At 36.4% G+C, this 11,938-nt stretch overlaps 1 protein-coding gene across 3 annotated transcripts; it reads left to right on the forward strand.

Moving 5' to 3' along the window:
- Positions 1-1,099: 1,099 nt before the first annotated feature.
- On the forward strand, positions 1,100-9,181 carry LOC106151668 (uncharacterized). 3 transcript variants are annotated; one of them, XM_013525032.2, is made up of 8 exons: positions 1,100-1,165; positions 2,657-2,775; positions 3,393-3,550; positions 3,930-4,052; positions 4,437-4,502; positions 4,882-5,187; positions 6,176-6,246; positions 6,609-9,181. In XM_013525032.2, the coding sequence occupies exons 1-8, from the start codon at positions 1,136-1,138 to the stop codon at positions 6,642-6,644; spliced, it is 909 nt and encodes a 302-aa protein (XP_013380486.2). In that variant the 5' UTR covers positions 1,100-1,135; the 3' UTR covers positions 6,645-9,181. The 3 variants fall into 3 exon arrangements, with proteins under 3 accessions (XP_013380486.2, XP_086873419.1, XP_086873420.1); XM_087017293.1 differs by having other exon boundaries at positions 1,120-1,195; XM_087017294.1 differs by having other exon boundaries at positions 1,122-1,223.
- Positions 9,182-11,938: the final 2,757 nt, after the last annotated feature.

The following is an 11,938-nucleotide window of genomic DNA, read 5'->3' on the forward strand; positions in this document are numbered from 1 at the left end:
TACACAGCTACTTGAAGCCAGTGCTTATTGTTAAATTATGCATTTATCTCCGACGATTTAATGACTATCTTCCCGTCATAATCAGTGTAAGATAAGACATAAAATATTTTCAGCAATAAACTATATAAAGATATAAAACCGGAGAACGTAGCCACGTCAATAAGCACCTTGGTGAAGGACTATACCTTTGCCACATCTAGCCCTGTTAAGCAAGTAAAGGGTAAGGATATAATTATAGATCTATCGTTGACAAAAATGGGCGATGTTTCATCTCGCAGCAGTGAAAACTATAACATTTACTAGGCCTACTGTAATTCAATCACTGCTGCGATACAGAGCACCTCGATTTATATTGATGATGAAGAATTAGACAATGAAGGCTTTTGAGCCCCTTTAAAATTCAGGTAACGTACACCAAGGCCTGCGAAGCTTAGGCTAAACTAAATTGATAAGTTGGTCAACAAGTGGCGACTGCCCCATAACATGGGCGGTAGACGAATTTAATATTTTTAATTCTATGGCCAGTCGAATTAAAACACTGTTTATTCAAAGAGGAAGGTTTTGATTTTACGTATTTATTTAGATGCAGGGATCTATTGGTGTGGGGTATTATCGATGCGCATAATGCAAAAATTTACTAGGGGTGAGTGCGGGGGAGTATCGACATGCCCCCCGCCCCCCTCTCCACCCCCCCCCCCCCCCCCCCACCACCATGTCACTGTTGGGTGCTCTATATCTTTTCTTAATTGATTTGTGTGGTAACTTTGAACAATTTCTTCACTATTATAATAAAAACAGTTTTGCATTTTATTTACTAACTTAACAATATTTTTTTCATAAAACTCCCGCGGACAGAGCTGGGGTGAAATTTTGATGTGATCTCATTGGATAAAGAGCTTCGGGGCTAAATGAAATAAATTAATTTATCTGAACAGCAAAGACAATGACCGCAGTCATCACAAACCTTTACTTTGATTAACGTTAGAAATGAGAGAGAGTTATTGGGGCGGGTGGGGGTGGAGCTCGATTACTGATCAGATCAGTGATGGAACTAATTCACCCGGAAGTACTTTTCACGTGACAATAGTTTTCGACGCATTACTTCCTTTTTTATGTCGGCCACTGACGGGAAAGGATGTGTTTATCGAAGCTCTCGGGGATTGGCGTAGGTTTATTTCCTGTCGTTGCTGAATGGGTAAATTTAAACACAAATGTTTTCTAAGGTGGGCGTAATGATTTCTAATGCAGAAGAGAAACTGCCCTAATCCTGGTTTAGATTTTAGAATCAACACAAACTATAGACTCGCCCTTCAAGTTCAAGTCTAAGCCAGTTGATGATGTTGGGAAATTCCCAGCACTGTAAAAAGGAATAAGCGCACGAACAAAACATCGTGCCTCGATATGAGAACTAGATAACTCTGGCGTTTTGAGCATCCAAACTTTACAAAATATCAATGAAGTTAAACAATAGGCCTCGCCCAAGAACTTATTATATGGTATATTGTAACATGTTTTTATTTTTATTGGAGATTCTCATATTATTAAATAAATGAGAAGTCTTTTGATGTGGGCTGTAGCAATAGGCCAAAGCTTCATTGGTCCAAATGTTCACTATAGAACATTCAGACCAGCAAACCCTTGATTACAAAACTGATGAAAATGTTATGATTTTTTTTACTAATGAACCTTTGGACTGTCATTTGAATCCTGTGCTGAGTAGTATATTAATTACAGAGTTTCTGCAGGGCATTCAAAGTGAGTTAGAAGGTCCACGTTTCAGTAGTGTCTTACTTTTTGCTATGGCTCATCATGAAAGTGGGACGTTGTAGTCATAAACAATAAGCAACGCATTAAGGATTTCTGTAAAAATACTGTTTTTCCATCAATTTAACTTTGTTGAGGTATAATACCTCTTGAATTAATCTTTCTACAGATATTCAAATAATGCATAGAATAAAGGTTTGACCATGAATAACAAGATGTACTGAGATTATTGCATCTGACACAAAGATTGTATTATGCAGAATTTTAAACTTCAAATTAACATGATATCATGAACAGGATTTTGTCACCAACTCAAACGTTACAAAAATCGATGGACCAACTATTAGGTTAACTGCTTATGTAGCTGATAAATAACGCCTTGTTTGTACTTATATATAACTTTTGACAAATAAAACTGATTTTCTAATTTGCATCGCATTTGAGAATAAAATCTTTTATGAGCAATGGTGGAAATCTGTCAGACAAAAGATGTATTATTGTAAGACACAAGTTGGCAACACTGGTTCATTTACTAGAAGACTGCCTTAATCTTCCTGGCATTTAAAAAAAATTTAAAAAGTAATATTAATTAAAAAAACATAAAGAGATAACAATAGAGATACTTAAATTGAAGGATTTGTCATCTTTGTAATTTCCAATTGAGAAAGATATAAGCTTCCCTTAATATTTGGACATAATTGTATGATTAGGACATTTACAGACATACATGGTATATGCCTTTGTCAAAGAGACAAGACGGATAGAATTAAAGTTTAACACTTAAAAAAATAAAAAGATACTAGTAAATATAGAAAAAGGATTCAAGGCATCAGAATGACACATTGCATTTTTTTTTTTGTACATTTTAACAAGCATTTTTCTTTTTTCAAAGATGCTGAACTGTGCACAGGTTGGCTTGTGCCTGATGAGCTTTCATATTGCTGCAGTAGGTGGCGGTGCAGCAGTTGACAATTGTGGCCTCTATAAAGCATATGACTCTGTCTATGATGCGTAAGTAGAATTTATAGTAACTATAGAATATGAATGCAAAGGTAAAGAAATGTTTTACATATTTAAAGATTGCTTCTTTTCAAATGGATGCAAGGTGTGTACAAATTTCAGTTTACACTTTGGACCAATTGATGTCACAATTTTAAAATTGCTTACCAAGGAAATAATTAACTTTAATGGAGAGCAAAATGCACAAAGTAAATTTACAGGCATACTAGTAGTATACATAAGAAATGACACGGAGAGAGTAATTAATCAATCTGGTGAGTTTGAAGACGGGGTTAGACAGTTTTCTGGGAAGTGTGTTATCATTAGTACATGTAGTATTATATATTGTTAAAAAACTAATATATATATTAATTGTTAATTTTACCTTTAAGTTTGCCTTGACTAACATCAGTTTAACCAGTAACATCAACCTCTGGAAAGGAGAGTGGAACTGACTCATGTGGCAAATTGGTGTTGATTGCAGCGACACCTGGTGGTTGGTTGACACAACTGTTATCAGTCTGAGGAGAGCTTTTGATTGTGACACAACAATCACCTCTGATAACAGCTCAGCAAACTTACAACTTGTTACTCAAAGTCTCAATAATAGGCCTTTTCCTTCATTTCAGGTGCAAGGGGTGCAACTTTTGTTGCAATAAGACATTAGGTGGACATATTAATAACTTGACTCCTGAGAGCAAGTGCATTGACTTAAAGAAGGACTCTTTCCTGTACGGTTGCTTTGAACAAGATGGAGAGGATGTCTGCCCTGTCCACATGTATCCAAGTAATGATTGTGTGTTAATTTTGGTGATTAAAAGGCAGAATTTAGAACTAAGTGGAAGTAATTCATGTTCATTTACAAATAGGAATGCAGCATATTTTTAAACTTAAATATTTAAAGAATATTATTATTATTATTGTCAGTATGATGTATCATCCTTGACTCCGGAAAATAAGAAATGATTTTAGAAATATGTAAATAAGAGTAAAATGCTGGTTAAAAGAAGTATTTATGTAATATTTTATGCACTTTTAGGACACTTAAGTCTTGCAATTTGACAATTGGTATATTATATACAAAGATTGTGTTTCATACAAGTTGAAAACATTTAGATGGAGTGTAATTTATTAGTTGCAATTTATTTTGTGTTTTTTGCTTTAAGTACATCCCAGCGACTCGGTGACAGATAGCTTCCTCTGGGAAATTGTTGGACCAATCATGGGCATCTTGGCAGTTGCGGCATTTATCCTTGCAGTGTGTTTTTGGCAAAAGAGGCAGAAAAAAGGTAACAATTTGATGGATGATTTTATTACTTGTAGGAGGCCTCACGTGCATGGAAATGCCCAGTTCCATGATTGCCTTTTCTCACTGCACCATGCAAAACACTTACAGTACATTCAGTATGGCAGACTATCAGATCCGCAGATCAAATATGGTGACCCACTAAAAAGCTTACCATTTAATTCCTGATTTGACACTGAATTATCTAGTAAATTATCTAGTTAATTCTTCCTATTATTATTATTATTATTATTATTATTATTATTATGAAGTGCTTTATTATTTTGTTTACATGTTTACTTAAACATGAAGGCAACTTTGAATATTCAAAGAAATGAAAATTATCTTCATTAACAGGCTTTAAAAAATAATCTTGATTTATTTGCAGCACCAGAAAAAGATGTCACATTGACTGATGTGAAGATAATATCTCATCCAGACTCCCAAAAGGATGGTATGAATTCCATTATTGATATGGGTGACCCTTGTATTTTGTGAATACATTTATCATCCTTGTACTTGAATTTTGTCAAGAAATGAAATTCATGCGTAATACTGTCAGTCATACTGTTAGTTACATAAGTCACTAGAAATCATTTATAGATATAAATGTGTGTATGATGTTTGTTTGTTATTAAAATAAATCAGCTAGTAATGTAATAAGTTATTATAATTGGTATTGAGTACAATGATTATATTTAAGAGGGATTATAAGCCTTTATGCTCTAGAAATATACATCTATTTGGATCATTGGTAAGTTTGCTCTAGTGAAGAATACCTTGAATTCCTCAATGTGTATTTGTCTGATGTTAGCTTATTTATGAACTTCTAGAAGAAACTCCCCAGGAACAGGAGAACTTAGTGGAAGCAGTTCCAGCCACCACGGGACATGAACTGAGCAGTAAGGTAGTCAAAACTGCTGCAGAGCCCTGGGGAAGTATGGAAGATGATAATACAAGTGTCCAGGAAAATGAAGATTCCTCCACTGGGTCTAGACAAAACAGGTCAGCCCGTCCAGCTGCTAAACCTTGGGAACTGGGTGAGACAAGTAGGAAGTATGTGCCTGAAGACCCCCCTGAACTGGCAGTTGGGGCGCAACCAGAAAAACCAGAGGAAGAAGAACCACTATTAGAGGATGGTATGTCTTCAAAGTTTTTGTCTAGGTGGGATTATTTGTGTTTGATCAGATTAAAGGATGGGGCTGTTTGGTACATTTGTTTTGTACTATGCTTGTAATGCCCAGTTTTAGAGGGGGTTCATAGTAAATCTAAAAAACTTGATATTGAAAAAAAGTTCATGTTGCCTACAGTTTCTGCCAGTGCCTTTACAGATCTAGAAATTGTCTAGAAATTGGCACTATTTGCCTCAGGTTTAAACAAAGTCATTTAAGGCATCTGTGTAACTGTGCACATCTCTTGTTCAATGTGCAAACCTTAGTGCACTGGTCAATGCTACTGGCTCTCTGCTCCAACGGGTGCTTAAACTGGCCCACTAATAAATTAATGTGGCCTTGTCGATCTCTTAGGAACCATTTTAATGCCCCACATGGCAAGTAGTGAGGAAATTTTGGCCTGCACCCTATTGTTTAAACAAAAAAAAACTTTAAAGTAGACAGTCACATTTGCTCTAGGTTTGTTTGCTGGTTTGGCCTCTCAGGCCAATTGCAAATTTCTGTGTGTTTGTGTGAAAGTTCTTTTTTCACATGTGTTGAAGTAAATTAGTTTGATTGCCGTGAAACTTGTCATGCCATGATGCAGTCATGTTTAGAAAATCCACCAAACGCACATAAATATTGAGCTATCTCCTTATCCATTTTGAAAGATTATTTTATCTAGCTTTAAATCTTAACATGTGGTGAAATGCAGAGTTTCATTGCCATTATAAGTAAATGGATGTGTGAATAGGGTTATGGGTGCGCATATGGATGGATGGGTGGGTAGATATATTTGTAAGGGTGGCTGGGTGGATGGATACACATATGGGTGAATAGATGGATGGATGCTGTTACAAGTTAGTTCATGAGATTACCTTTTTTTGTCTAAATTTAAAGTTGTTTTTAGCTGATCAGAGCATTCTTTTAGAACCTTACTGTGATGCAATCTGTTTATTGGACGTGTATGTTTTAGGGGACCAAACTCGGGTGAAGTCTCTTTCCTCGGATCCGTATTACGAGGGCTTGGTGGATGAAAAGTTTAACGTAAGTGTGCTTCTAAAAACAAGTAAAAATAAAATTTGCCCACCAACTCTGTTTACAGTGTTGATGCTAGTTTAACAACCTGTTAATTTTGCTTAAAGAATTTACCATGCATATTTTTAATTAAAATGAATAATTCCATCCGTAATGATTTTTCTTTAAGAATTGTTAAAAAGTACCCTTAAAGTTGGAGATTCAGGCAATGGGTGTATTCTGATTAGAAATAAGATAAAAGAAGAAAAATAATAAAATAATAAAAAAATGTAATAAATAAATTGGTCAAGTAGCCAGCCTTGCATATTGTCTGCCTAGTAAATATTTTATAAGTTAACAGCAAATTTATGATGTTTTCTTTTAAATTACAGTTAAGTGCAGAGGCCAAGCCTGGAGCATCTGAGTAAAAAGATTATGGTTTTAGGACATAAGGGCATTGGGGTTCTGTACACAGCCTTGTAAAAAGCAGCATTTTCTTGAGCTGTAGAGAGACTTGGGACATAAGGTTGTTGTACTGGCAAAGGGCACAGGGTCATGGCAATGCATTTAAATATTAACCATATGCCGCGTTCCCATAAACCCATCAGACTGGCTGTTTCGATCTAACTCTGCAAGGATTCTCACTGAATTGCATTTAGTTTAAATGTCTGGCACTCCTACCCAAGCTGCTAAGGGGTGATGAACAATAGTTGATTACCCCTTTGTTACTCAATGGGGGGATGCTGGACAATTAAGCTGATTACACTAAAAGTACATTATAGGAAGAAGCCCTGCAGAGTTAGATCAATTCAATGGGTTTATGGGAATGGGGTTATATTCTTTACAACATTTCTTAAAAAAAAAAACTGTATTTTATACTAATATTGACAAGAATGTCATGTTATATACCAAATTATATGTGAAGAGTGAATGTTTTTCTGACTCTAAGAGAATGTTTCCGTAAACCCGTCACAGTAGCTGGATCTTTCTAATTCTGCGAGGATTCCAACTAAATTGCATTCGTTGTAAGTGGATTAAATGAGTAGCAAGCTTACTTAAGCTGCTAGGGGGTAATTAACGAAAGTCAGTTCCCCCCTAGTTACTCAAGGGACATGCCAGACAATTAAGCTGATTGCTCTGAAATGACTTTAGCGAAAAGCCCCACAGAGTTAGAACAATCCAGCTAGTACAATCAGTTTATGGGAATGCAGTTTGATGCTCATAAGCTTCACTGTTTGCATTCCCTTGTACCTTAAAGCAGTAGGTTTTTAAAACCATTTTCTATTCCATAAAAACTTGTGATGCTCATCCGTGAAGCACGCATTCACTTAGAACAAAAATTTTGTATATAACATGGCACATCAGACAATATTTGTATACAGTTTTGGGGTCATATTGATTTGAATTTTCACATACAGGTTTTTTCCCTAAATTTAATATGACTTTAAGGCATGATATGAAGATAGTGATCATGGTTTGATCAAAAGAAATTGACAATAGTCTTTATTATGTATACATACTGACTTTCTATGTAATCAAGCACAGGTGGAGTAAGCAAACTAATTACAACAATAAGGCTCTGTTCACATCCAAGTTTATCAGCAGACTGAGCCATGGATCAAATATGGTGCAGACCACTTAAAAAGCATGCCATGCAATCCCCTAATGGATTCCCTGCCTCCCATGTGCACCGTCCTTGCACTGGCAGAGGATTACATAGGGGACTCCTTTATGCCCCCATTTCACACAGACCACGAATCCCAGGAATGGCCATGAATTGACAAATTTCACGATTCGTGGTTGAACCGTAATCAGTTCGTGAAGTTCTTAACAGATTTGTATATATTCGTAGTCAGTTCTTGCACTTCTTGACCAACAGGAATGGGTGGCAAAAACTTTGATGCCCCTATTTCACACAGACCACGAATCGCCAGGAATTGAAAATTTGGTTGAATCGTAATCAGTTCGTGAAGTTCTTAACAGATTCGTATATAATCATAGTAAGTTCTTGCAATTCTTGATCAATCGGGAATTCGTGGCAAAAATTTTGAGCTGTTCATAGTTTTGGCCACGAACTCCCGATTCCAAAAAATCGTAGTGAATTTCTGGACAATATTCGTGCGATTCCAGCCGAATCCCACGAATATTTGTAACACTATCGCACCTGTATCGTAACTGAATCGTAGAGCGTGTCGAATTAGACCAGAAAATTGGCAAAATCTCACAATTCCAGTCGAATCCCACGAATATTCGTAACACTATCGTACCTGTATCGTAAGTGAATCGTGAGCATGTCGAATAAGTCCAGAAAATTGGCAAAATCTCAGGAATCCTCACGAATCCTAAAATTTGTCAATTCCTGGCGATTCGTGGGATTCGTGGTCTGTGTGAAATAGGGGCCTTAAGGGGATTACTTGGCATGCTTTCAAGTGCTCTGTGCCATATTTGATCTGCATCTCAATCCGCAGAGCAACTTAGTTGTGAACAGAGCCTAAGATCCTGGTAATATATATATCATTGAGGAAAGCATCATGATCAGAAGGGTAGTACAAAAGCAAGGGATGCTAAATTAATTGAAAGGATGATAAGTAAAATTATCTTTTCGGTCACATCTTCATATCATATTTTTTTAAAAATTAATTTTTTAATGGTTGGTACTCAGTTTTATGATGTTATTGTCCAAGGGTGAACTATCTAGGGTAGGGGGATTTTCACTTAATATTTAAACTGCTTTTGCTGTGATCCCTGTGCCCCCCAGAGGATGTCCAATGAGGAATGTTTATGCTATTCTTTTGTTATTACTTTAAAATGTTCAGTGTTTGATTTAATGTTGGTCAAGTTTTCAAGTTTTTGGTTAAACAAAGGGTGTCAATTTTCCTGATATTTGTACTTTTCCCTCGATTTTCATGGTGTAACGGTAATCCCAAGTATGATAGAGACATCTAGTAAAAGATATTCATCAACACTCCCTAAATAGTGCACCTGTAGTGGTCTAAATCTGCAAAATCAGATCACAAATGATATTACAAGGTCTTGATCATAATAGAAAAGGTCAGTGTAACTTCAGATACTGATTCTAGGCGCAACTAATGAAAGCAAAATTTAATGTTATGACATGATTCATTAGAAAAAAATTAGAATTGTCTAGGACTTTTAAAATTGTAAGAAATTGCCCTTGAGAAGTTAAGATGTTCATATTAATTCTTTTAAAGAATAGTCGAGTTTATCCTTTAATGTAAAGGGCCATTACCATACCCTATCATACTAGCAGGATCAATCTACCTCCCAGGGGTTTCTCACTAAATTAAGTTTAAGCATGCATGAAAGTTAATTATCCCCTAGCAGCTTCAGCAGGTGAGATAGACATTTTAGCCATTTAAACTGAATCCAATGTAGCAAGAATTCCTTCCGAGTTTGATCGATCTTGTTAGTTCGATAGGTTAATGAAAACCCAGTCTAACTTCTCTAATATTTGGGTTCGTTCTCATGAAAAATCTATTTTCTAAAAATCTAGAAATCTATTGGTGGTATCTTGTGATCACTGTCTGTGCCCTGAATACCCCGCGGCGTAATTACTGGCAGTGCGAGCGAGTTACTTCCAAAGCTGTAATTAATTCTCGCCAGGGCTTGGAGCAGATTCTCATACCTTGACACCTTGACGCATGTGCAGTTGGAAGTTGGAAAGTAAATGGCGGTCACAGTTGCTTTGACAAATGTGTTTGTCGATTTTGTGCAACGACAAGCACTACCACTAGCCATATTATGCGTCTGTATGCTTGAGTCATCACAACTAAACTGATGAACTCCACAGCTTAGAGATATACTGCGCATGCATCAAGGTGTCAGAATCTCCTCCGAGCACAGCTGAGAATTAATTACAGCTTTGGAAGTAACTGGCCACCCTGAGCGTCAGAGATAACTTGACACTAACCCCTTCACAATAGCCTGTCTTCATCGTGTCAAGTTACCTCTGACGAAAATAGTTTGACCTAGTTTATATAAGCCAATCGAATCCAAGTTTCAAAATTTTTCACCAAAGTTTGGTGAAAACGCTGATTGGTTGGCCGTCAATCGGTAATCCTCGGCTGATTCCGCAAGCTCCATACTAACAACAAAGTTATTGTCGAGTGGGGAGACATCCGAGTAGTGCCGAGTGCATAACCGTACACAAAGAAAGCATGGCGTCTTCTACAAGTGACTACGTAAAATAATGTGTTAAGTTATCTCTTGATTCTTTGCAAAATATGAGTATATCGGAATTGAAACCAGAGCAGTTTGAGGCCCTGCATCATTATCTACTGAGGGATGATGTATTTTGCGTGCTGCCCACAGGTTACGTCAAGTCCCTGATATTGAGCCTTATCTCTGATTGGTCCGGATTTGAACAAAGCGCGCTTTGACTCGTTCGCGTTCATTGGCTAGATCGTTCAATGAGTCATTGAGTGCGGGCTTTAAATTTGATTGGCGGGCGGCGGGGGCAATCGAATGTGGTCAGAGGTAACTTGACACGATGAAGATAGGCTATTGTGAAGAGGTTAGTGTCAAGTTATCTCTGAAGCTCAGGGTGTAACTGGCTTGCACTGCCAGTAATTAAGACGTGGAGTATTCAGGGCACAAACCTTGATCACAAGATACCGCCAATAGATTTTTAGAAAATAGATTTTTCATGTGAACGAACCCTTTATGTCAGAACTTGTATTAGGTCATAAAATAGAGATATGGTGTGCTGTGCCCCAATGGTGCCTATTACATATAGGGCCAAAAGGTCATGATTCAACATGGTCTATTATGTGCTAAGAGATAACTGACATTTATTTTGGACATATTATACGTTGACAGAATATATGTAAGTGTGAGTAAATTCTTGAGACAACCAAATTTTAACTCTGTAAGAATAATGTTCTGTCACTGAACTGTTACATTAAGAAATTTTTTATGTTCCACTGCATGACACTTAGTGTCTCTTTTTTAAGTGGATCCCTTTACTCAATGATTTGAATCATGGGTTACTCATGTGTACTGTTTATTTTTAGCTAAAATTCTTATTACAAAAAGTTGTGATCGCATACAAAGAATGTTTTAAGAAGAATCAAATAAAAGGGAATTACTGGAGTAATCTATTTGCATCAAAATTTTAGTGAACTTTATGTAAAGTTTATTAAAGCATATTTTAAGTCATTGTAAGTTTGAAATAGATTACTCAATAAAATATGAATGTGGCAAGCACAGAGTGCTTTGCAAATTTAGAAGGTAATTTTCCATACCATCATCAAATATTAATTTTTTTTGTTTGTAAAACAACTAAAAATCATGACAAAAGCATAGCATATTACATACCGATGTATGTAGGCATTAGTGTATCAAAGATATTTGATACTGGATATGACAGCTTTATGTTAACCATATGACAACCATTCTCTCACAATCACTAGTGGGCTGGAATTGGTCTTAAAGTGCAATTTAAGTTCACAAGTGATCTTACACGATCTTAAAAATTACAGCAGTAGTCTTAAAATTGACTGAAACTGCTTTTAAGATCAAAAATGATCTAACATCTACTTAAGTGGTCAAGCAGTTTCCTCCCCTCACAATAGGGGATACCTCCCCTCACAATAGAGGACACCTCTGCTCACAGTAGGAGAATGTGTAAGGGGAGACAATTTAATTGGCTGTTAGACCAGAAATAGTCTTACTCATGGTTTAAGATCAAGTAAGACTATTT

This window comes from Lingula anatina, chromosome 7 (genome assembly GCF_051362555.1).
Source record: "Lingula anatina isolate TDL-2025a chromosome 7, LinAna3.0, whole genome shotgun sequence".
NCBI lineage: Eukaryota > Metazoa > Brachiopoda > Lingulata > Lingulida > Lingulidae > Lingula > Lingula anatina.